This window comes from Osmerus eperlanus, chromosome 13, assembly GCF_963692335.1.
Source record: "Osmerus eperlanus chromosome 13, fOsmEpe2.1, whole genome shotgun sequence".
Taxonomy (NCBI): domain Eukaryota; kingdom Metazoa; phylum Chordata; class Actinopteri; order Osmeriformes; family Osmeridae; genus Osmerus; species Osmerus eperlanus.
The window spans coordinates 13,640,015-13,665,861 of NC_085030.1; the positions used below are offsets into that span (position 1 = coordinate 13,640,015).

Genomic DNA, 25,847 nt, shown 5'->3' on the forward strand with positions numbered 1-25,847 from the left:
ATCAGCCATGTTTTATGTTCTATGAATCTCAATGTAATCATAAAAGAAAGGGTCTGCATTCATGCTACAGAAATTTTACTACTGTATGCGATTAGATTAGAAAAATACTCAACTAGCTAAACAACAATTAGCTAAACATGTCATACAGTACATTTGTAACAGCCACACTATAAGTTCTGCACTTTACATCAACTTTCACCACAAAGGGATGAAGCTTGAAGTTTGAGGTTAATGAAGGGTGAGGTACACGTAAATCCTTTGTTTGAATACAAAATATACTAGTGTGGAAACTAGTAGTAGTAAAGAGAATTAGTAGTAGTATTAAGAACTAGGAGTACATGTATATGGAAGCATTTCACTGCCTTATTTTCACACGGGGTACGACCAAACGGTACGCCTTTACGTTGTTTGATTTTGTTACTGACGTGATTTTGTATATAGAATTAAAGTTTATAAAACAATGAATTACAAATTATACGGATCTATTAGGATCTAGTAGATATAGTATATTCTGATCTACCCTTCAATAGAAGGGTTAATAAGATGAGGTATCTTGACAGTATGCATACGTTCACATTGCTCACCACTCATATATTCACAAAAATAAATGTGTATGTATATATTTGTTACATGATATAGCAGACAATATGCAGCCATGGTAACCATCCTATACTGTAGAGTATTTAGGAATGCACAACACTGAGAGTACTTACTCACGCTAAGGTACCAAAGCTTTCATGTCTTTTACAAATGTATTTTTCTATGCAGTATTTTGTATGTTAATGTGAACATTAAATAAATGTTTTTAGGTGAATTTTTTCGAGCTGGTGTTATGCTTTTTCCCTTACTTGTGTTGGCCAACATATAACTTATTATTTATATGTCTTCACCAAGACCAGATTAGTACCCCAAAGGGCCCCTGGGCACTTAATTTTTTGTAAACAACTTTTATTTAATTCTGATTGGAAACTTATCAAGATCGAGGGCCAAGCAAGCCTTGTGTAGACAGTTTTTATGTAGCCAGAAAATATAAATATATATTCTCTGATCACTGAGCACTTGCCCTTCCCCATATGGTAGATCTGTCTTCACATCTGTAGACCTGCTACAGTACATTATATTACTCCATAACCTGGACCCTCTCCCTCCAGACCCCACCTGCTCCCTAGCCTAGACCCTGTCCCTCCAGACCCCCCCCTGCTCCCTAGCCTGGACCCTGTCCCTCCAGACCCCACCTGCTCCCTAGCCTAGACCCTGTCCCTCCAGACCCCCCCTGCTCCCTAGCCTGGACCCTGTCCCTCCAGACCCCCACTGCTCCCTAGTCTGGACCCTCGCCCCTCCAGACCCCACCTGCTCCCTAGCCTAGACCCTGTCCCTCCAGACCCCCCCCTGCTCCCTAGCCTGGACCCTGTCCCTCCAGACCCCACCTGCTCCCTAGCCTAGACCCTGTCCCTCCAGACCCCCCCTGCTCCCTAGCCTGGACCCTGTCCCTCCAGACCCCCACTGCTCCCTAGTCTGGACCCTCGCCCCTCCAAACCCCCCCTGCTCCCTAGCCTGGGCCCTCTCCCTCCAAACCCCCCCTGCTCCCTAGCCCTTCCAGATCATATCAGTGGCAATCAGACACACCTCCATTAGTATGTTGTGTCACAACAAACTGTCTGTTAGTGTGACTGTGTGACAGTGGGAGTGTGTCTATCCCCTTCCTCTCCCCTCCTCCATCCCTCTCTGTTCCCTGTCCTTTTCAGCGGGAGACAGTTCCCTACAGGCGGAGGGAAGAGCAGCTGGAGAGAGCAGGGTTGTGGGTTTGAGGGAATCCTGACATCCTTCTGGCCCGAGGGAGCATAGACATCAGGAAGGACACCAGACACACACCAGAGTTTAGCACAGGTAATTTATTTTAATCAATTACCTATTAAATTCAGTTTAATTCTAGCAACATTATTTGCATTATGACTTATTACATTTCTCGTAGCATTCGTTATGTACGGCCCAAATGGTGCCAATGTGTAGAGTTAGAGTTTTAGATGCTCTTCTAGCAGCTACTGTGTGAACAGCCGACAGTGGGTCCTAGAGTGGCTTACAGGAGGGCCTGTAGCAGGAGACAGGACGTTCCTGTCTCAGAGCAGAAGAGTCAGATCACCTTGTAAATGAAATGTAGTTCTCATGATCATCACTGTGCTTGGTAGTTTGTTTTCTCACTTTAAGTGTATTTTGTTGTATTTATTTAAGTTTGGTTAAAACTTTTGGGGACTGTTAGTGTGCAAAAAGTTAGTGTCCTTGAAAAGTTTAACATCAGTGTTCCCAAACCTGTTTGCCATGTGTTTAAAAGCAGTAAAACATCTCATCTGCATGTATACGTGTATGAAGTTAAACTGATTGTGCTAAAACAGTATTTGTCTCCAGACTGTTTTCTCAACCCTCCGCTGAAAGGAGGAAGTGAGGAAGCAGAATCTCCTCAGGCCTGGTTCTCGTTTCTCTCTCAGATCAGAGTTTCCACACTGAGGATATGTGCTTCATCATGCTGCTGTACCTAGCCATGGTACTGAGCATGCTCCGCTCAGCTGCTCCAGGTAAGACAGCACCTGCCCTCACCTTTAAACTTCAAAGTGCGCAGGGCATGCGCATGTTGAACTGCAGTTTCTCAACTGTGTCCTCCATTAGGGTTAGGCAACATTCAAACCCTACATTAGTTTCATTGCTGTCCTATTTGTAAGAACTTTTTTGTTTTACTTTTTATTTAGTTTCAGTAAACCGATCTCACTGAAGAGGATAACGCAGACTTGTGTGAATATGTGTTTAACTGCGGCAGCACACTTCAGCATGACCAACTTGATTCATTTCACTGCGTTTTTATGGTGCATCATGGGTTGTTTTCATCAATACTGCTGTTGTGTTCACAGCGCTGTTACTCGAACCCGCAGTCGTTTATTTGATCATCAGCAGGACTGAATTCAATTGTAATTTCAAATCACTTGCTTTCAGAAACTATCAAAGACATATCTGTTGAACCAAAATATGCCGATTTTTTTTTGGGTGAAGCTAAAATGTCAGGGGTGATTCCTTAAAGGGGTTATCCAATGCATGGCAAATTTAGATCTAAAAACGTTTGATATTTAATAAAAAGCTCAGTCAGATTTTGTTGATGAAGCAGTCTGTGTGACTGAGGTGCTGTCCCCTAAATTCTGTTCCCTGTGTCAGTCCCACACCAGAACAAAGTATGGATCATCGCGTACATCATGAAATGCTTAATTCATAGATTAATGTTTTCCATAGATGGTGAGAAATATCTGTTGTCCTCTACACTGTACAGCTCTACAGGGTTAACATCCGAACCGCTTGTCTTTGTGCCTTTGAGATTTAAACCCAGACACCAATCTACTTTATAGAACAGGGGTAGGCCGTCCTGGTCCTCAGGGTCCACTGTCCTGCATGTTTTTGATGTTTCCCTGCTTCAGCACACCTGTTTCAAATGAATGGGTTGTTATATCAAGCTCTGTGGAAGCCAGGTAATGACCATTCATTTGAATCAGGTGTGCTGGAGCAGGGAAACATCTAAAACATGCAGGACAGTGGCACCTGAGGACCAGGGTTGCCTACCCCTGTTATAGAACATTAGTGAACAGAAAGTGAGCCATAGAAGTACCCATAAAGGTGTGAATAAGGAATTCCTGAACTGGTGAGTGGACTTCAGTCAACTCCCACACTCTAGACGGCTTCTTGCAAAGGGTCGTAGTTGGAAAACATTCAAGGCAGAAAATCTCATCTTTGATTTGATTCATGGAGTGTTTCTAAACTGCACAGTGAACGACCAAGGTCTTAACAACACGGACCACAGCCATTTCCTCCAGGACACAGACATCAACGCTCCAATTGTGTTAGAACACGTAATATACTACGGTACTTGTAAAAAAAACAAATTTCAACAGAAAATCTTTAAACTTTAGGCTGCCGATATTTCCTGTAAAACGACAACCCATATATAACCTAAAATAGACAGTTTGTGTAGGGTTATGCAACGTGTTGTCAGACGCTGGTTTGTCCTTCTCTCATGGTTAGAGCCGCTGTCGCCCCGTCCCCTGAGAGAAGATCTCCACGCTCCTCACTCCACAGATACTCTTTTGTCAAGCCTGTGTTTTGGATAGAAACACAAAGTCACTTTGGGAGAAAGACACAAAGGACACTCTTTGTTTGCCTCAGTATCTGTGAAGCAGCAACGTGCCTCTGTAATGGAGTGCAGTTCTGCTCAGTTTGGGGGAAACTAGACAAGCCTGGACTTGTAGAAGAGAGAGCGTTGTCTCTTTTCTCCACTGTTTCTTCAAGGCATGAGACCACCTCTGTGGAATCAAAGATGGCTGCTGGACCCCAAAACACCCAGCCCGTGGTGCTTGAGGGCAGATTAAAACATCAGACACATTCTCACAGCTCTTTCTCTTACATCATCTTGACAGTCAGCTATGTCAGCTTCTGTAAATGAATGATCCCCAAATGCTTCCATGATCGACTGGCATGAAAACGGTGGGAGTGGTTTGAGAAGATCATACTAACCAATGATGATCACAGAATCACCCTGACCTTGCAGCTCTTAGGCTTCACAGCATACTGCTGTATCTCTTGGTACCTTGACTAATGTGTTGACCCCCACCACACATCCCTCTACCCCCCCCCACCCCCCCACCCCCCCCCCATGCAGCAGAGTGGCCCCGCCCAGTGATCAAGCAGAACTCGGTGGTCCTGGGCTCCCAACTGGTGATCACACCTGGTACTCCGCTGGTTCTGAGATGCGTCGGAAATGGGCCGGTCACCTGGGTGACCCGGCTGCCCAAACACCGTCGCAACGTCAAGGGCAATGGGACCTTGCAGACCTTGAGAGTGGACAGGCCCATGGCGGATCACACCGGAACGTATAAGTGTATGTACACTAGTGGAACGCCGAAGAGCCGCCAGCTGTTCTCTGCAGTTCACATCTATGTGAAAGGTGAGCTGACGAGTGTGTGTGTGTGTGTTTGTATTGTGAGGTGTGTGTGTGTGTTTGTATTGTGAGGTGTGTGCGTGTGTTTGTATTGTGAGGTGTGTGTGTGTTTGTATTGTGAGGTGTGTGTGTGTTTGTATTGTGAGGTGTGTGCGTGCGTGTGTTTGTATTGTGAGGTGTGTGTGTGTTTGTATTGTGAGGTGTGTGTGTTTGTATTGTGAGGTGTGTGTGTGCGTGTGTTTGTATTGTGAGGTGTGTGTGTGTGTGTGTTGATGTATAAGTGTTGGTCTGTACAGATAAAGTGTCAAAGCCTTTGCCAAAATCATAATAATCCAACATTTTCAAGGTAATTGTTTGGAGTAGATTTTTGATATGGTATGCTAATTTTGCAACAGTGCTGGACAGGATGGGTAATTCTACACCCAAGAGAGACCTCCAGATATCTCTTTATAACCCCTATCCCCCTCCCCGCGCCTCCCACAGACCCATCCTCCCTGTTCACCCGACCCAACCATCGCGTGGTGAGGAAGGAGGGGGAGGATTACCTGGTGACGTGCCTGGTGACTAACCCCGAGGCCACGGACCTGACTCTACGTATGGGCAACGGCACGGCGCTCCCCCCCGGGATGAACGTCAGCGCGGACCCTCGCAGAGGCATCTTCATCCACAACCTCCATCCCAGCTACAACGCAGACTACGTCTGTGTAGCCAAGGTCGACGGTCAGGAGAAGACATCGTGGCCCGTCTCCATCAACGTCATCCAGAGTGAGGTCCTACGCCGTAGAATCATTACATTTTACATTTAGTCATTTAGCAGACGCTCTTATCCAGAGCGACTTACAGTAAGTACAGGGACATTCCCCCCGAAGCAAGTAGGGTGAAGTGCCTTGCCCAAGGACACAACATCATTTGGCACGGCCGGGAATCGAACTGGCAACCTTTAGATTACTAGCCTGACTCCCTCACCGCTCAGCCACCTGACTCCCTCCCATGTTGTCTTGGTTACGCTAGACCCGCTAATATGAATATGTACCGAGACATCTAGAAAACCGATAAACAGATTATATTTTGTACTAATAGGAAGCTGCTATACAAAATGAACTATTGTGTTTCATGGTTTGTTGTCTAGAGCTTCGCTTCCCCCCTTATGTGTTCCTGGAGAAAGATGAGTATATACGCATAGTCGGGGAGACTCTAAAGATCCGCTGCAAAACTCACAACCCCAATTTCAACTTCAACGTCACCTGGAATCTTTCCAACAAAAAGGTGAGTGTGGGAACGTGTCTGTAACCAGTAACTACTGTTACTCTTAGAGTTCATGTTTGTAAGATATTTAACTGTAGATGTTGTAATGTGTTTTTGGTACTTTAATATGTTTTTTTAGGCTGGACAGACTGAAGACCAGTGGACTTCTCAAGGTAAGGTAATCAACGTGAAGGCTTACACAGCCTGATAAATGATCTCTTTCCTTGCAGACATGCATTACAGAGGAGAATGTCCACTCTAATTACAACCGTCTGGACATAGAAAGCATCCTGACCATCCCAGCTGTGGAGTTATCAGACACAGGCAACATCACCTGCACCGGCACCAACGAAGCAGGGGCCAACAGCTCAACCACATACCTGCTGGTCATAGGTCAGCTACCTGACGCGCTAACTCGGAACGAGGTTCTAACCTGAAGCTAGCATGATGCGGAGCTCTCCATGACTCTCTCCCCCCCCCCCCCCTCCCCCCCTCCACAGACGACCCCTTCCTCCGTCTGACCCCCCAGCTGTCCCCTAAGCTGACGCACCACGGTCTGTCCATCGAGGTGAACGAGGGGGATGACGTGGTGTTGGGTGTGCTCGTGGAGGCCTACCCCCAGATCCACACGCACGGCTGGAAGACCCCCAACCCCTCCCAAACGTCCTCTCAGGAAAGCAAGCTGATCAGAAATAACAACAGGTAGGAGTTTGATACAGTGCCTTCTAATGCAGCTCCGTGCGTAGGATTATAAGATACAGCACGGTCTAGCAGTCACATTTGTACATTTATATCACACCTACCCCTCCATCCCTCTCTCTCTCTCACACACTCTCTCTCACACCTACCAAAATATATGTTACTAATTGCTACATAAACTATAAGTATTATAACTGTAATACACTACGTATACTTGATAATAGTCAGTGGTATTGCTAGTTGTTGTCTACCAAAATATATGTTACTAATTGCTACATAAACTATAAGTATTATAACTGTAATACACTACATATACTTGATAATAGTCAGTGGTATTGCTAGTTGTTGTCTACCAAAATATATGTTACTAATTGCTACATAAACTATAGGTATTATAACTATAATACACAACGTATATTTGATCATAGTCAGTGGTATTGCTAGTTGTTGTTTAGTGTCCACATTTTTTAGCTAAATGTTTGTCCACCTCAGGTACTACGCCTCCTTGCAGCTGCGGCGTGTGAACTCCCAGGAGCAGGGTGCGTACACCTTCTACACCATGAGCTCCAAGGCAAACGCCTCCATCACCTTTCATCTTCAGATGTACCGTGAGTGAAGCCCTCTGCTGTGTTTCACACATCACAGACGTTTGCGCGACAGACTAAATCTGTGTTTCGGAAACACTCAATGTATGGCAGGTGTCTGCGCGGTAAATGCATCTCAGTCTTTTCCCAACATCAGCAGGATTGTAGCAGTGTTTCGTCCACTGATCTTAAGTGAAGGTCTTTGGGTTCACAAACTATCTGTTTCACTTTGGATATGCGTTTTCTAAGTGAATTTAGCTGTAAACGGAAGGTCCAGGTTTCACATCCCCCCTGGTTCCAGTGTAAGCGGTTTCAGATTACCCTGAAATGTTTCTCTCTGTTGATTGGCAGAGCGACCCGTTGCCGTGGTGAGATGGGAGAACGTAACAACCCTCACATGCACGTCGTTCGGCTACCCCGCCCCCAGGATCCTCTGGTACCAGTGTTTCGGAATCAGATCCACGTAGGTGCCAGTCCGTTTGATGGGAACAACCCTGTAGTATTGAGTTCTGGAGTCTCTGCTAGCTAACCGCTAGCTGTTTGCAGTGGTGGTTCTAGACAAATTTTACTGGGGGGGGGCCAAGGTGGGGCCAGTGTTTAATCAGAGGGGCACATTAAAAAACGGAAACAAATGATATTTAAATATTAAATACTATAATTTAGCTTTACATTAAAATCATACGTTTATTTTCTACATAAAGAGTTTCAATTGAAACAATGAGGTAGGGCCATCAACAATTAGAAATTAAATACAGTAGGACAATGCTGCAAAAGGTGGGCATGGACCCCTGAAGAAAAAATTCTAATATATTATTCAGTCAGCTCAGGGGGGGCCACAGGGGGGCCAGGGACCGACACTGGCTGTTTGGTTGTGGCCTAGCTAACCGATAGCTGATTGGTTGTGGCCTAGCTAACCGATAGCTGATTGGTTGTGGCCTGCCTTCACCATGCACCGTTCTCCAACTCAGGTGCAATGAGAACGCCACCGGGAGCCAGATGCCTGCCCCTCTCCTGGCTCCCACCATCAAGGTCCAGAGGGAGGAGAGAGGGGCGGTCGAGGTTGAGAGCGTTCTGACCGTGGGGCCGTCCAACCGTAGGATGACCGTGGAATGTGTGGCTTTCAACCTGGTCGGAGTCGGCAGTGACACTTTCGCCATGGAGGTTTCTGGTGAGGTTTCAACTACTCAAAAACCAAGGAGCAAGAACCATTGGTTTTACCTTTGTCAGTTCTGTGGCCTCACCTGTTGTTTACTGTGCCAGCTTGTATTACACACAGAGAGAGGAAGACCCACTCTGCCCCTTTGCTCTGACTCCACTTTTTTCCTTTTGTGATTGGCTAGACAAGCTGTTCACCTCTACCCTGATTGGTGCAGCCGGCGTGCTGACTGTCCTCCTCATGTTGCTTGTCATCCTGCTCTACAAGTACAAACAGGTAGAACAGACAGAGATACTCCGAGATATACTCTCAGAGAACTACATATAACACATCATGTCAACTAGAAACAACATACAGTATGGCTGGTAATTTAGTCATGAATTCACAAATATATTTCTCCCTTCTACGTCAGAAACCAAGGTATGAGATTCGGTGGAAGATCATCGAGGCCACTGATGGCAACAACTATACTTTTATTGACCCTACCCAGCTTCCGTACAATGAGAAATGGGAGTTTCCTAGAGACAAACTCAAACTTGGTATGTCCAACATGATGACATAATGAAGGAATAAATCACGAGAGGGTGTGGTTTATCACAAACTGTCGATGATGCTGCACAAGCCTTGAAATATGAGTGATACACCACACCTCTCGTGACCTATTGCTTCAAAAAGACCTTGTGAAAACACACTTTACCCCCACGAGGAAGTAAACTGAATCCTTTGTGCTGCCCCCACAGGGAAGGTCCTGGGAGCGGGAGCCTTTGGGAAGGTGGTGGAGGCCACAGCGTACGGCATGAGCCAGGAGGACATTGTGATGCGTGTAGCTGTCAAGATGCTGAAAGGTTCGTTTGTAAGCCTCAGTCAATCTACTGTCTGTCTGTCTGTCTGTCTGTCTCTATCTCATCTATGTGTTGTGGCCTTGCAGGCAGTGCCCACTCTGATGAGAGGGAGGCTCTGATGTCAGAGCTGAAGATCCTGAGTCATCTTGGACAACACAAGAACATTGTGAACCTGCTGGGGGCCTGCACCCTAGGAGGTATGCCTGGCCGCACGCCTAGCTTCCTTGTACAGAGCCGCAAAAGTCGACTTTTTATTTGTTTACGCCAGCATGTTTTGTTTCAGTTCCCATGTGATTTCCTTGTTCTCAACCAGGCCCTGTGTTGGTGATAACGGAATACTGTAGCCACGGCGACCTACTGAACTTCCTGCGGCAAAAGGCAGAGACCTTCCTCTCCATCGTGATGAACGTTCCAGGCATTACCGAGGAGACCATTGACTACAAGAACCTGTCTGTCCAAAGACAGTTCATCAGGAGGTACCAGACCGTGAAACACCAGAATTCTGAGGCGTTGTTGTTGTGAAGAGCACAAACTGATGACCAGCATGCTCCCCCTCCCCCTCCCCCTCCTCGCAGTGACAGTGGGATCTCCAGTGTGTCATCAGACAGTTACCAAGAGATGAGGCCTGCTCTTCAGCCTGTCATGTCCTCTCTGGGTAAACCTCCAGTCTCTCCCACCACACCACTCTAAACCCACCGCTTCTAGCTGTCTACAAGGGCCACCTGGAGAACTCCACAATGTTCTGGGTTCAATGTGGTACAGTACACAAGCCGATGCATCGAGCTAGTGGTGCTCTGTGTGGATGTCCCATGCTTTGTGAATGACAGGTACAAATACAATAGACTTATCTGCTGCCTCTGTGTCCCTGGAAAGGACCGGATCAAGAGGGTTTGATGTGTTCCACAGAGTCTGTGTGTGAGGAGGGCATGGCGGAGTGGCCTCTGGACATGGACGACCTCCTGAGGTTCTCCCAACAGGTGGCCCAGGGCCTCGACTTCCTGGCCGCCAAGAACGTGAGTGATGTCATCATCAAGCGACGTCTGTGAGGTCTTGTTCTCACAGCTGTAGCGGAATATCTGTCAGCTAAACAGCGCTTCTGTGCCTCGTGCAGCATGTTCATACGCAAATTGGATAGATCGTCATTGATCCTGCTCTGTAACCTTAAGTCATCACGATGTTGGGAAGGTGGCGTGGTTGTTTATGGGATGTCCGTGTTCAGTGTATCCATAGAGACGTGGCGGCCAGGAATGTCCTCCTGACGGATCGACGTGTGGCCAAGATCTGTGACTTCGGCCTGGCACGTGACATCATGAACGACTCCAACTACGTCGTCAAGGGGAACGTGAGTAAACACCCACAACAGTAAAACAACAAATCAACGATGACACCAAGAACAACAGCAGCACATCCGCAACAGACTGGCCCGGTCTGTTGACGATCTCCTCTTCTCGGTTGCAGGCCCGTCTGCCAGTGAAGTGGATGGCCCCTGAGAGCATCTTCCACTGTGTATACACAGTCCAGAGTGACGTCTGGTCCTACGGCATCATGCTCTGGGAGATCTTCTCTCTTGGTAAGCGCACACCCACGCAGGCTCAACTCATCCAGCTCCCTAGATCAAGATGAAAGTAGGTAAGATGAATAGGTACTTGCTGAATAGGTCACTGGAAGCTTATTGTTTAAACATGTTATGTTAAAAACATGTTATGAAACACATATTTAACTGCAAAATTTATATTTTGTGTAGTATACATTCTTTAACAAACATACTTTATTTTCTGAGAACTTTATTGCAAAAACATCTCTTACTTGTCCTGAGAGCTGGGTATCATACAGTGTGTTTATCTATGGTGTTTTTACATTATTATAAATATTTCACCTGGTTCTTGTCAATAAATGGTTTTGTAGTCTCTATTGTTTGTGGAGCTAATGAAGTGATTGTTCTGCAGGTAAGAGTCCATACCCCAGCATGTTGGTGGATAACAGATTCTACAAGATGATTAAGTGTGGCCACCAGATGTCCCGGCCGGACTACGCCCCTCCAGAGATGTATGTCATCTTTCTTTCTTTCTTAAGATACTTCTAAGACTTCTAAATCGAGATTTCTTTCATCTGACAGGCAAGCAGGGGGTTAATTTAGAGATGGATCGCTGTCTGTTTTGTTTCAAGGCCCTTTTATGAATTGTCACTTGTAACATTCACACACAGTCAGCCGAACAAGAGCAGCATCTGTATTACAGTTCAGCTCAATGTAGGTGGCCACAATCACAATCATGTTGCCATGCACATGAGTGTGTACTGCATGTCCAGTGTTTCCCACAGAATGTGATGACATTTGTATCACAAAATCGGTTAGAATTTTTGGATCTGAATTTCACCATTCGAATTTGAGCAGCCTGAATTTTGTTCGATTTGAGTTTCTGAAGCTTAAATTTTTTTTATATAATTTTTGGGATCTGAAATTTACTGTTCGAATTTGAGTGAATTTCCGAACCTTACATTTTTGGATTAGAATAATTATATATTACTGTACGATAAACACTGATGTCCATCCTGCAACTGGAGATGACTGTGGTAGTTATTGAGATCAGCTGTGATTCGTTCACCTCCTCCAGAATTTTACAGCCTTCTGGAGGATAGACAGCAAACCCTGACCATAACCCAACACAAAGAAGGGCTTTGTCGCTTCTCCAAGGCCTGCATGTTTGCTTAGATTCTCCAACCAACACTGATGAGAATCCCTCTCAACCACACGAGTCCTGATCTGATCCATAGTTGGTCTGAGTACACTCAAGAGTGTCTTTTCATCTGAAGGCAGAGTAGAGGCCTCAGCAGACTAAACAACGATCACTTGATGACTTCATTAACAGCTTTTCACCCCGATTATGCAGAAACACATCAATTCAACCAACCAACCCACAGAAACGAGAAATAAAGAGCGTGTTTTTCAGAGCTGTCTGAGGGCCTCTCATATATGCATTAGGTCAATTCTCCGCGGTGGTCACACCACCCAGAATAGCAGTGTGGTGGAGGGGGCAGGCGGAGGGCCTGAGTCAGGGGCAGCATCATGGCTGCTGTGTGGGAGTGACTCAGTTCTGCCTGTTAGCCACATGACAGACCAGCTGGGACACATTTGACCGCCCATTTCACGGCCGTCTGGTAACACTGGAGGCAGGTCTTCGTCTCTGCCCTGCGCCACCAGACCCCTGCTTCTCTACACTCACACAGCGTCTGACGACAATGTACATACATACATTACAGAAAGGAATAACTATTATACTAATAATAATAATCTAAACAAAAGTTAGGGTTGTTGTATGTCAGGATCAGGGCTGATTGGGGAATGTGATGAGGAGATTAGGAAGGGAATGAGACGGAGATTCATGAGTCTCGCCATAGCTGCGGTGTTGTAAGGGGACGAATGTTGCCGCGTTGAGATAACAACACTGCTGTTTGTTCAGGTATGACATCATGAAGATGTGCTGGAACCTGGAGCCCACTGAGAGGCCCACCTTCAGCAAGGTCGGCCATATGATTGCAAGGCTGCTGGGGGACCAGGCAGAGCAGGTGAGGCTGGAGGGCTGGGAGGTACAGGGGTGGAAGAGGTGGAGGGCTGGGGGATGGAGAACATGGAGGGGAGGAGGATATGTGGAGGGATGGAGCTGTTGGAGAGGGAGGAGATGGAGCTTGTTGGGTGCTGTGAATACAGCCACATGCTTGGTAGAAGTCCAACAAGCCTGTCACACATCACAAAAGTGAGCAGCCCTTATGCACTGGGCATGAAATACACATTGTGGATGAATTTTTCCATTGTGTAATGTGCTTGCCCTCAGTGGCTTGTCATGAAACCGTTGACCACGTCACACCAACGCTGAACAGCCGACACCGTTGTGATGGTGGAACTGTGTGAGTTTAGGAGTTAAGATGAGTCACCTTTATCTCTCGGCAGCAGACGTATCAAAACCTCCAACAGCAGGAAGAGGAGGAGGAGGAGCGCGACCCAGCCTGCGACCAGGAGGAAGAGGAGGAAGCGGAGCAGCCGCTGATGAAGATCAACAACTACCAGATCTGTTGAAAAGTCCAGTCTTTCACCTTCAGAAGCATTTCTAGAAGCCTTAAATTCTGGAAGCGAAAGGATTCAAAGCTATTTTTACCAGTGGTTATGCTTCGCCTGGTCAGCAGGCAGACAGGCAGGAGTCAGAAGGAAGCAGAAGACCAGACAGTTTAAATAACTTAGAGATAAACATCACGTTTCATGATTTACCCAATAATATACAGTAGTTCCATACACACTCTCCCTTTTCCTTGTATGTTCCATGCAAAGATAATTTTTAAATGACCTATTCATTCTACTGTCCGTGTTCCCTTTTTACATAACTTTGAATTATAGTGATTTTTTCCGTTGAGGATGCTTACATGGGGTTTTCTTCACACTTGTCAGCAAGTTCACTTCCAATTTCTTTTTTGTTGTTTTGAATTTTGCGGTTTTTCAGAGGAACCAAACAGTACACAAACAGCAGCACTCAGATTCGAACACCCTGTCCTAGCTCATGGTCATACCCTTCCTAGTTCCCTTGGCTTGAACCACACCACAACACAAACCATGAAACCTGTATTATCCATGCTTCTCAAGTCAGATATAACGTGCATATTGTTTGTCAACTTCACACAACAATCATAGTAGTTATCAGAAGGCAGCATGTGAGTGTGTTGTTGGGCCTGCTAGGTGTGAGCACCAGGTCATGACGTCAGCTGAGGCGCAGCAGAACAGGGCTGTCTCAGGATCAGACAAGCAGCAGGTGGAGCACCCTCCACCCTCCACCTCCACCCTCCACCTCCACCCTCCACCCTCCACCTCCACCCTCCACCTCCACCCTCCACCTCCACCCTCCACCCTCCACCTCCACCCTCCACCCTCCACCTCCACCTCCCCCCCCCCCAGGCTTGTGGTGCTGAGGCCGTATGACTGCCAGGGGAATCCAGGATCCAGTATGGACCAAAAGGAGACAAAGTTCTGAGAAACAGCTTAATTTCTCTTCATTGTCAAATTCAAGGTAGCGTTATTGATGTTTTACTCATGACTGAACATGTAGCATTCAGTTTAAACTGCCAAAGAGTAATGTTTGTTTCAGATCGATGTTCAAGCTAGGTGATGAATATCTGTGTTGATTGAAGGTTAGTATGATCATTATGAAGTGAGAAACATGAATAAATGAAACATGGTATATACTGTAATTATGTAACAATCAATAAATGTATCTTTATTTTCACATTTAAATGTGTATAAATGTTCCTCCTATAGTGTGGCTATTGTTTTTTTGCAGAACAAATTGCCTTTCAATCTACAGCACATGAATCTGTCCCAATACTAAAGCAAGAACTTCAATAAAGACATACAGTATATAACAGTACTTATTAGAATGTCTTAATAACCTAGAATAATCCTGACACAGGGAACACCAAGCATTCCAATTGCTGAGGGCCTCAAATGTTTGTCTTTAAGAAAGTACATTTTAATGGGGACCTAACTTAGCTCTTAGTCTCGGACGACTAAGAGGAGTCATGTGTTCCCTGGAAACAGACGTCGCTTCAGTCTTGTGGTTTTCTAGCCCCCCAAGATTGTTGTGCATGTCCGTTCCCTTGCATACAAAACATTTTTTATTTAAGTTTTTGAAAGACAACAAACCTTGTTAGTTGGCTAAACTCAATCGTTAATTTGGGTTATCAAATATTTTAGGAAGAAAACAGGCCAGTACAGAAGCAGCTTTTAACTGTTATTGAAAACGGGTTGATCTAAGCAAAAGTCAAAAGGGCATTTGAAGCTGAGGGCCGCCCATCATAGAAACCCTACGAAGGGGAACGAAAACCAGTCTTGGTGTTCACTTCTCGCTGGTTCCCATTTTCAATACGTCTTTCTGTGTCTCCTTCCCTCCATCCCCTCCTCATCTCTTACACAACACTCAGCTAGTGAGGAAGTGGTCGACCTCTTAAAGAGATCACAGAAACTGAAACATGCTTCCTTTTTTATGCAGGTTTATTTAAAATACTTGATCAACATGTAAAGGCAGACACATCGTTACTCTTCCATGTGTAATGTAGCAGTTCACTACACAGGGTGAGGGGTTAGTTTAGTAATGCTACGCCCACCTCAGTGCCAGCCATAGCCAGAGTCTGTTCACACCTGCCCAGTCCTTACTGACTCAAGTTTAAAATCTTGTAGTCCACACCATGGCCACATAACTACAAATCCCACCTTCTGACACATTCAAACCTGTTGAACATGACTGGCATGTTAGTGCACATACACAATAAATATGTTTTCGTATTTTAGTCCCAAAGGCATCGAGTGACGAGATCCATCAGAGTTAACTGTCAAGCCGGTGTTAAGCTCCAGTTAGTATGTTAAAGCACTTTAACCTCTTAAAACCATTAGAGCACTTCTTCAGTCATACAACTCTACCCCCCCCCCCCCCACCCACCCACACACACGACAAACTACCCCTCCACACTGTCACTCGGCCAGCACCTCTGCCTCCCCCTCTCCCTCAGGGCACCACCTCCTCCTCGTACACCGCCTCCTCCCCCTCCTCCACCCCCTCCTCCACCCCCTCCTCCACCCCCGCCTCCTCCCCCTCCTCCACCCCCTCCGTGTTGATCTGCGCCACCCCCAGCCTGTAGAGGGCGTCCCGGATCACCACCTGCCCGGGCTGACAGGCCCGCAGCACCTGTCCGATCTGCTGGGCCACGATCTCCCTGCTGCTCAGGAAGTCCGTCAAACGGTTGAACAGGTAGTAGTACGCCGCGTTGTGGAACACCTGGGGCCGGCTCCTCACCCAGCTCACGGAGCCCTCCCCCCCCTCCGACCCCGTCCCCAAGGCGACGGGCTCGACGGGCTTCCTCTCCTCCCCCCCCTCCTGGTCCGTGCTCCACTCGACCCCCCCCTCCCCCGTCCCCTCCCCCTCCTCCCCCTCTCTGAAGAGGTCGGCCACCAGGCCTGAGTGGGGCTCCAGTTCCCTGCAGAGCCCCATGGCGTAGCGCTCCTGGCCCCGCCCGGCCCCCGTGGGGTGCACCAGCCAGCGGCCGGCCGACCTGGTTGCTGGGTGGACCTGGACGCTCTCGTCCACGCAGGGCTGGTCGGCGCTGTAGGGCTGGTCCTGCAGCTCAGCACACGACACAAACTGAGAGGAGACAGAGAGAGAGACAGAGACAGAGAAAGAGAGAGACACAGAGAGAGAGAGACACAGAGAAAGAGAGAGACACAGAGAGAGAGTGAGACAGAGAAAGAGAGAGACACAGAAAAAGAGAGAGAGAGAGAGAGGCAGAAGTAGAGTTCTGTAACTACCTCAAGTTTGCGAAAGGCCTTGTTAGAAAAGGACAGTTAAACAACCACCACAAACCTAACCCTAACCACGAGGGTGTTTTGAGACGCGTGGTGTTAAAGCAGCCCTGTATCCCTACCTGAGGCTTGTCTGTGGGGTCGGAGAAGCAGCCCTGGTTCCAGCCCCACATCCTGAAGGCCAGCTCTGGGTACTGCATGTCAGTGCACAGCGCCACCTGCTGCGCCGCGTCGGTAGCGTACACAGGCGGCCAGAACCTGGAGGACAGCAGCAGGTCCACGTGGTCACGAGCCGTCTCTCCCCGGACCAGGAACTTGGAACCACACACCACCTGGAGAGACCACAGACGGTTCATATCTAAGGGGGGAGACCACCTGTGTAGTTTGATATCTAGAGAGAGCAAATATGTCGTTTTCTGTCTGTGGGGGGCGGGGGGGGGGAGAACAGATGTAGTTTGAGATAAATGTATTAAGGGCTGGATGGAGGGAGGGTGTTCCTGGGGTTACCTGGTGGGGGCAGACCTTGGACAGCTTGCCAGCGGTGAGGTGAGGGGGGGGATGGGGGGAGGTGGGGAGGCCACTTTGAACACGCGTGTACAGGGAGATCAAAGACACCAACAACTCATCCTGACAGAGGGAGGGAAAAAAGGGAGGGAGAGAAGAAGGAGAGAAGGAGGTCAAAGAGAGAGAGAGAGAGAGCGAGAGAGAGAGCGAGAGAGAGAGCGAGAGAGAGAGCGAGAGAGAGAGCGAGAGAGAGAGCGAGAGAGAGAGAGAGAGAGAGAGAGAGAGGTGTTCAGCTCGTCCACATTTATCACGTACGAGAACACGTTAAGGAAGTCCAGCACAGGCAGAGGAGAGCAGTCTGTCTCTGACACACACACACACACACCCACACACACACACACCAACACACACACACACACACACACACACCAACACACACACACACACACACACACCAACACACACACACACCTGGGTGCAGTGAGGCTCTGCGCTCTCTCCACAGTGCTCCAGGATGGCTCTGAGCTCCTCCTCGCTGTGCTCATCCAGGTGTTCCGGTCTCAGGTGACCCTCGTGGATCAGACGGACCAGGGCCGACGGGTCTCCTACACACACACACACACACACACGTGAGAGGCCAGTCTGGTGGTTGAGTGTAACGGCGATGAAAAGCCCCCCTGGTAGGAGATGCGGTACCGGCAGGCTCGTGGGCGGGGGACAGGAGCTTGTCCTTCTCTGTGTTGATGACCGACGAGCTCCTGAAGAGGGGGGGGAGGAAGGGGGCGATGATGGAGGCGTCCACCCGGGTGATGGGCACGTCGGAGGGGAAGGCGGCCTGCTCCAACGCCTCTCTCTCCATGGTCAGCCAGAAGTCGTCCACGCGCACCTCGTCCGGGGAGCCAAACTCGGGCCACGTGAACTACAACGGACGACAACGGCGGAGACGCGCGTCAGCACGCCAGCCGTCCACCCTGGGGCCACGCGCGCGCACGCACGCTGGCATGTTTCCCACGCGTGTATTCAGACGGAGGCACTTTACAAATGCGGACTTGCGTGTTTGAGTGTGTGCGTGTCCTGTCTCTCTCTCACCTCCACGTGTCTGAGTGTGCGCGTGTCCTGCCTCTCTCTCACCTCCACGTGTCTGAGTGTGCGCGTGTCCTGTCTCTCTCTCACCTCCACGTGTCTGAGTGTGCGCGTGTCCTGTCTCTCTCTCACCTCCACGTGTCTGAGTGTGTGCGTGTCCTGTCTCTCTCTCACCTCCACGTGTCTGAGTGTGCGCGTGTCCTGCCTCTCTCTCACCTCCACGTGTTTGAGCTCCAGCACGTTGCTGGTGTACCGCTGGGAGATCTCCACCTTGGGGGCGACGCCGCACACGCCACAGATCATGTCGTTGTAGTCTCTCACCGTGAGGCACTCGAACGCCCAGTAGCCACTGACCAGCAGCTCGTGCACATGCAGGGACTCCTCTGAGGTCAAGCCATGGACTGGAGAGGGAGGGAGGGGAGGGGATGGAGGGGAGGGAATGAGTGTGTGTGAGAGCTTTTCAATGTTTGTGTGGATGTATCTGTGCGTATGTCCATTTTAAGGATGTGTGAGTGTGTGTGAGTGTGTGTGTGTGTGTGTGTGTGTGGTGTTACCAGGGTGGTTCTGGATTTGGTTGAAGATGGTTGTGACGGCCTGGGAGGGGTTCTGACCCAGTCTGACGTGAGTCCGGATCTTCAGGAACAGGTCCAGACTCACCAGCAGTCTGTTCCCAATGTTGAAAAGACCTGCAGGAACACACACCCATACACCCTTACAAGGGTCCAGATACTAGCACAGAAGGAGGTGAGTGTTGAGTGTGTGTGTTCAGGAGAAAGTGTGTTTAGGAGTGTGTGTGTTTGTGTGTTTAGGAGTGTGTGTGTTTAGGAGTGTGTATACCTGGGTGGAGGTGAGTGAAGCTGTGCAAGGCCAGGCACTGTGTGTTCAGGCAGACCTTCAGCTGCAGGGAGGCTGTCTGGATCAGAGACTCAGTCAGGAGCCAGCAGTCCTCCTGGCCTGCCACAGAACTGACACACAAACACACACACACGACACAAGTTAACATTGAAAGGACGCACGTACATACAATTTGACCTTCTACACACCACACACACACACACACACACATACACACAGGGTCCTGACATCACGCAACAGTACCCCCCCCCCCCCCCTCCTGTGCTTAAACTCTACCTCTGTCCTCCCTTGAAGAGGGGGTAGTGACAGAGGCCGCAGTGTGTCGCCGCCGACTCGTAGAAGCGAGGCCAGCCGTGCTGGGCCGCCGCCCCGGCCTCCGGGTCCTGCTGCGGGCCGGCCCCGGCCTCGCTCAGCTCCTCCTGGGGGCTGTTGAGCTCCTGGATGAGGCCCAGCGTGTCGCGCAGCTCGGCCTCGCTCTCGGGGATCTGCAGGTCCCGCCGCAGCAGCTGCAGGGTGGACTGGCGCTGGAGCTCCCGCTGCGCCGCGCTCAGGGCCACGTACGGGTCCAGCAGGACCCCACACTGCCACACAGAGAGAGGGAAGGAAGGGACTGAGAAACAGGAAGCGGAGGCAGCGACAGACACTGGCAAACAGGAAGTACACCTCCGGGTTTGTGGACGGCAGCAGCTCTGGTGGCTGAGCCCCCTGCGGTGGGTTAAACCCAGGCTCTTTAGATGAGGGTTAAACCCAGGCTCTTTAGATGAGGGTTAAACCTAGGCTCTTTAGATGAGGGTTAAACCTAGGCTCTTTAGATGAGGGTTAAACCCAGGCTCTTTAGATGAGGGTTAAACCCAGGCTCTTTAGATGAGGGTTAAACCTAGGCTCTTTAGATGAGGGTTAAACCCAGGCTCTTTAGATGAGGGTTAAACCCAGGCTCTTTAGATGAGGGTTAAACCCAGGCTCTTTAGATGAGGGTTAAACCTAGGCTCTTTAGATGAGGGTTAAACCTAGGCTCTTTAGATAAAGGGTTAAGAGTTGGAGCAGCACCTTGGTGCTCTTGCTGGTCTTCCTGGACAGCTCCCAGCCACAGCAGGGACACTCCGCCGGCTTGTGTCTGTTCTTATACACGTAGTCACAGGAGGGGTTCTTACATCGACCACGGCCTCGCGCTGTCGACAGGCCCAGATCCTGGGAGGACACACACATCACTACAGGTTCCATAGAGGCAGCAGACCCCCCAGGGGAGACAGTGAGAGCAGTACTAACCAGGCTGGGGGTGGAGGGGTGTGACAGAGGCACCACGGACATCCTCTTAACCCCATTGTCAGTCAGAATGTACTGGCTGCCCTCTGGTGGACTAGCAGAGCTCTACAGGACGAACAGGGATTAGGTTAGAGAGGCAGGGTGTGTGTGTGCGTGCGCGCGCGTGTGTGTGTGTGTGTGTGTGTGTGTGTGTGTGTGTGTAGATGTGTGTGTGTGTGTAATCTTACCTGCTCCAGGGTGGCGGACACAGGGACAGCTTGGCCCAGCTGTTTCAGAGTGTTGGGTTTTAGAGCAGACATCTTGTCACTCAGAGCTGGTTAGAGAACAGAAACCTCAGCATGTCACACTCACCACAGAGAACCCTCCGCCTCCAACCACATCAAACCAACACCGTCACCACAGAAACAGACAGGGTCAGTGAGGACGACGCTATACCTGTGGTTGTTCCGCTGTTACTGGCTGTCCCGGTTTTGCCTTTGTCAGAGGGAACAGTTATGCACTGGAGCAAAGCTTGTCCTGCCACCAGGGAGAAAGCAGAACTGGGTCAGGTGGTTGTGGACTGTGGTGACATAACACCGCTCATCTCCTCATCTCAACCCACACGGGTGATGGTTTCTGTGTTCAACGCTCACCTGTGTTGCAATAGGCTGGGAGGATGGGCCGCATAGGGCGCTTCTGACCAATCGCAGTGCTTCTCTCCTGGCCTTTACCCTTGGCTGTCACTCTGCTGGGACTGAGCATGTCCAGATATATCGAGATACATTCATCCAGAACATATTAAATGGCAAATGTAGTAATGACTTCTATTAATGGAACTACTTACGTCAAGGCAGTCTGTGTGTGAGCGTCTGTGTTGCTGCCCTCTGGTGGCTGTCCTGCTGTAACTGCACGCTCCTCCGCCCTCCGGTTCTGCCTGCACCCCAAGCTCTCTCTCTTGCGGCCGGGGGTTTTGGTGTGGCTGGGGTCTGGAGCCTGACCCTGGGCACTGCCCTGGGGCAGTGGGGAGGAAGGCTTGGCTGGGCAAGATGGTTTCTTACCCTGCATCTTTTTGGCCTAGGATTGAAAACATGGAGATGGATTCACACTCAACCTTTAGCCTAACTTTTAGCGTTTCTACATTCTACATGGTGCTGCTATATGATTTTTTATTTACACACCTCTTTAAAGAAACTTGTCTCATTCAAACCCTGACTAAAAAGTGAAACCTGGTCTAACTTAGTTTGGGTCTAGCAGAGACGTGGTACTCACAGAGGGCATCCACTTGCCCCCCAGGTCTCTCCCACAGTTGGGGCAGGAGAGCGGCTTGTGGCGGGTCACGTAGACGTAGGGGCAGCCCACAGTCTGGCACCTGCCCCTCCCTCTCCTGGTGTACGTCTTCACTGCCATCTTAAAGGAGGGTTTGGGGTCCACCCCCATCCCACTGGCGGCGACAGGAACCATGACAACCGCGCCTACAGTGCTGGCTCCTGGCAACGCCGTGGGCTCCAGCAGACTCTGAGGGGAAACAGGTCAGACGGCAGGAATGACACAGCAGGAGACGCAGATACTAGAACACCTCGCAGGAAGTACAGGAAATAACTGACATGACACCAGTAAAAATGTGTTTTATCTTCTCCTATCCTGAAGGTTAGGGACTAAGGTATGAAGCTACTCCCAGGTTGTGAAACTCACCTGCCCAGGTAGGAGAGTGACCAGGTGAGCAGCCTCTCCTTTCACCTGCTGTACTACGTCCTCTGTCGCTATGCCAACCGTGCTGTAATCCCCGCCCAGCAACTTCGGCTCCTCCCCCATGAGCAGTAATCCAGCTCCCGTTGAATTCTGGGGCTCGTAGTTTGGCATGGGGGCTGATGGAGAGGAGGATGGTAGGCCCCCCTGTAGGGTCACGGTGGCATCCTCGCCCCTCAGACTCTGGACACACTGCCCCACCAGCTCCACCCTGCCGCCCAGAGCCAGGCCCCCGTCCCCCCCTGGACACTCCTGGGGCTCCAGACCCACCTGGGAGGGGTAACTCCTGGGGAGTAGAACGTAGTTGGCCCTGGGGAGGATCTTACGGAAGCCAGACAGGTCCTGAGAGGGCATCGGGGATGTCTAGCAGACAGGAAGTTAAAGTCACGTTTAGAAAGAGAAAAGGAAACATGGATAATGTGTTTTTGTGCTCCTCTTTTCTAACTTGTCTTCCTTCTGTCATTGTAGCTCAAGAATGAAACTAGGAGACCTCAGAATGAGTGGATTTACCAAACAGATGTCCCCCCTCCACCAAACACTGAAGTATCATTGGTAACACGTGAATAAATCTTTGTAGGTTTTTCTGTTACTTTTTAGTTTTTTACTTTAAATAGGAACCCACAGTGTCGGCCCCTTCCCTCTCCTGCTTGGCCTTCTCCAGGTAGAAGGCCTTGTCAGCCACGGTCAGCCTCCTCCAGCTCTCACTGATACGCTTGTTGATCTCAGACTGCGGCATGCTGGGATATTCCTGCTGCATGGACTGGTGCACGTCAAAGTAGTACAGCAGGTAGGCTGACCTACACAGAAGAGATGGTCAGGATTGGAGCTAGACAGAGATGGGTTAGGGTTGGTACTAGACAGTAGAGGTGGGTTAGGGTTGGAGCTAGACAGAGATGGGCTAGGGTTGGTACTAGACAGTAGAGATGGGTTGGGGTTGGTACTAGACAGTAGAGATGGGTTGGGGTTGGTACTAGACAGTAAAGATGGGTTGGGGTTGGTACTAGACAGTAGAGATGGGTTAGGGTTCAACATAATTGCTACCTGGGTTTCTTCTGTTTCTCAGTGCTGTCTTCCTGAGTCTTGTTTCTCTTTTTCCTCTTGGGAGAAGTGACCTCCATGAGGGTGTAGCAGCTCTCCACCTCCTCCCCTATCCTCACGTCTGACTCCTCATACACCTCCACGGTCTCCATCATCTCCATGGATGCAGAGGCTATGTAGAATCCAAGACACATGTGTTTATGTAGGTCCATATTTTCAGTGTGTGTGTGTGTGTCGGTTGCTTTTTACAACCACCGATTTTTCTTGGGTATTGACGGTTATCGGCTACAGCTAGCTATCAACATATTCTGTACGTCTGGCCTCCGAAACAACTACTGCATGGGTCAGGAGAACACTGCTTGTTTTGGCTGTTCACTGTCAGTTCAGTCGTACTTTGAAGGAGGCAAACGGATGCTTTGACAGTTGTAGTTAAAACGTTGTTAGTGTGCATAATTCGTTTTCAGTTGTCTAAGCAATTAAAAGTCTAGCAGTGCTGGTGGAAGTCAACAAAACACACAACGTCTATTTCTATTCTAATATTGTGCCCTCCTGTATGAAATTCGGATTATTCGGGAGTCATCATACTGAATGCAGAATCACTGTATTATCCAATGAGAAGCCCCCTTATTGAAACCTTACCTCACACACCGAAGAAATGAACAGATGGATCAAAAACAAGTTTTCAACACTCTGAAAATGCTCCAGATTTCATTATTGAAATTAAAATAGATTGTTTTCCATATTCGATATAAATTGACCGTTAGAGATTTTAAACAATGATCCAGAAACGGTGCCCATTTCGCCCAAGACTTGCAAAAACATGGCGCTTTGTTGCTATGGACGTCAACCAATCCAGGAACGCAATGAACATCTGCGCGCCAATCACAGAAGACGTTTTAAACACGTGAAAGCAAACATCCATCCGCTTTCTCTCCTACAGAAATAGATTTGAGATCGGTTTCTGTCAGAGCTCAACGAATTAACGAATCAACAAATTCTAAGTGCCACACATCAACTCTGTATGTAGCCTGCTGACACAGCAGATGCCTATAAATCCAATAATTCCTAATAGAAATGACATTTTGGAAAGGAAATCTTGTTCTACACTAGTTTATCAGACCAGAGTAATCGCACAGATGAACTACTTTGAGCACCAACTATCAAGGCGTTGAAGTTGAGCACAGAGCACTCTACTTAACAACATGGCGGACAAGGTGAGTACTGTAGTCTTATCAGTTTTATTATTTTCACGTGTCTTGTCAGATGACTGTACTTGCTGGAATAGCGTGAACTGGACCACACGTTAATAATGATGTAGGCAGACACAGACGGCTTCTTCTCCTTGAAATGCTATGTTGTCCTTCGCTGTTCTCTTTCTCTCCAAGGGATTAGATTTTGTCGGACCAGCCTCACTTTAGAAAACACTTCTTGCTAGCTAGTACAGTCGATGCATTTCTGTGAGCTAAACGTTTGTTTTGTTGTAATGATCGCCAGACTCCTTGTTGTGTTATACTAGGACCCTCTCAAGCAGTTGAAGGACCTTAACCAGCTCAAGAGTCAACTAGAGGAGATCCATCGACGAGTGGAGAGCGAGGTGGCTGCAGGAATCCCACAGGTAGTTGCCCAAGTTATTAAGTTATGAATGAACAAACGAGTGTTAATTGCATGTTATATTTCACATGTTTAGTTATACAGCTATAGCCTACTGCCATCTAGACTACTTTGGACTTTATTGAGTAGTTATTTACATTTAGTCATTTAGCAGACGCTCTTATCCAGAGCGACTTACAGTAAGTACAGGGACATTCCCCCGAGGCAAGTAGGGTGAAGTGCCTTGCCCAAGGACACAACGTCAGTTGGCATGACCGGGAATCGAACTGGCATCGAACTGGCAACCTTCGGATTACTAGCCCGATTCCCTCACCAGACTCCTCGTCTGTTATCCATTGAGTCAGGACAGGACATTAATGTTTCAGTCATTATTATAATATCCCAGATACTGGTGGTCAGTGTTCAGTCTACCTGGCATACTGACAGTGTCTCATATTCCAGGGCAGCAGTGTGCTGGGCTCTCCCTTCCTGAAAGGTTTCCTGGCGGGCTACGTGGTGGCTAAACTCCGCTCCTCCGCCATCTTGGGAGTGTTACTTGGAACAATCACCGGCATTTACGCTGCTCAGAACTATCAGGTTCCCAATATCGAACGCACCATCAAAGACTACTTTGACATCATGAAGAAAGGATCAAAGTAGTAAGAAAAGTTAGTCCTTCTCCAGGACCTTTCTGTGGGAGCCAGGTTCAGGTGCAGAACTAGATGGCTTCTGCTCAGGTAGAGGCCAACAGAGAAGGCCCAGACCTCTCCTATGTGCACTATACTGAGGATACTGATTGATATAACTGGATGTTTCAGACTGACTGGCTTGCTTTGGGTCTAAGGGTTCCGCTTGAACAGAGTGTGTGTGTGTGTGTGTGTGTGTTGAAGACTACAAATATACGTGCGTCAAGTCTCAAGTTACAGGTAATGTTACAGGGATTTTGGATGCTTTGTAATGC

General features: G+C 48.7%; 3 protein-coding genes across 4 annotated transcripts; 2 read left to right on the forward strand and 1 right to left on the reverse strand.

Annotated features, from left to right (window-relative positions):
* Positions 1 to 1,754: 1,754 nt before the first annotated feature.
* csf1ra (colony stimulating factor 1 receptor, a) lies at positions 1,755 to 14,727 on the forward strand. Of its 2 annotated transcripts, XM_062476386.1 has the most exons (23): positions 1,755 to 1,887; positions 2,484 to 2,570; positions 4,691 to 4,975; positions 5,453 to 5,734; positions 6,099 to 6,235; positions 6,354 to 6,387; positions 6,497 to 6,607; positions 6,715 to 6,916; positions 7,406 to 7,521; positions 7,849 to 7,960; positions 8,466 to 8,665; positions 8,838 to 8,929; positions 9,066 to 9,192; positions 9,394 to 9,498; positions 9,582 to 9,692; positions 9,809 to 9,971; positions 10,071 to 10,150; positions 10,402 to 10,508; positions 10,715 to 10,837; positions 10,954 to 11,065; positions 11,442 to 11,541; positions 12,954 to 13,059; positions 13,442 to 14,727. In XM_062476386.1, exons 2-23 carry the CDS (start codon positions 2,507 to 2,509, stop codon positions 13,565 to 13,567), a joined length of 2,895 nt encoding a protein of 964 aa, XP_062332370.1. In that variant the 5' UTR covers positions 1,755 to 1,887; positions 2,484 to 2,506; the 3' UTR covers positions 13,568 to 14,727. The 2 variants fall into 2 exon arrangements, with proteins under 2 accessions (XP_062332370.1, XP_062332369.1); XM_062476385.1 differs by lacking the exon at positions 6,354 to 6,387 and having other exon boundaries at positions 6,445 to 6,607.
* A 1,391-nt stretch (positions 14,728 to 16,118) lies between these two features.
* hmgxb3 (HMG box domain containing 3) lies at positions 16,119 to 24,142 on the reverse strand (the record flags this gene model as incomplete). The annotated part of the gene is made up of 20 exons (XM_062476931.1): positions 23,936 to 24,142; positions 23,300 to 23,468; positions 22,881 to 23,055; positions 22,205 to 22,621; positions 21,782 to 22,027; positions 21,357 to 21,586; positions 21,166 to 21,266; positions 20,969 to 21,049; positions 20,761 to 20,846; positions 20,537 to 20,638; positions 20,318 to 20,458; positions 19,547 to 19,851; positions 19,253 to 19,380; positions 18,970 to 19,101; positions 18,632 to 18,816; positions 18,029 to 18,251; positions 17,804 to 17,937; positions 17,336 to 17,455; positions 16,951 to 17,160; positions 16,119 to 16,670 (listed from the first exon to the last, which is right to left on the reverse strand). Coding segments are annotated over exons 2-20 (3,726 nt in total), but the record flags the coding sequence as incomplete, so codon positions are not given.
* Positions 24,143 to 24,296: 154 nt separating this feature from the next.
* On the forward strand, positions 24,297 to 25,546 carry LOC134032154 (SLC35A4 upstream open reading frame protein). Its single transcript, XM_062475991.1, has 3 exons — positions 24,297 to 24,510; positions 24,813 to 24,911; positions 25,349 to 25,546. Exons 1-3 carry the CDS (start codon positions 24,499 to 24,501, stop codon positions 25,544 to 25,546), a joined length of 309 nt encoding a protein of 102 aa, XP_062331975.1. The 5' UTR covers positions 24,297 to 24,498.
* Positions 25,547 to 25,847: the final 301 nt, after the last annotated feature.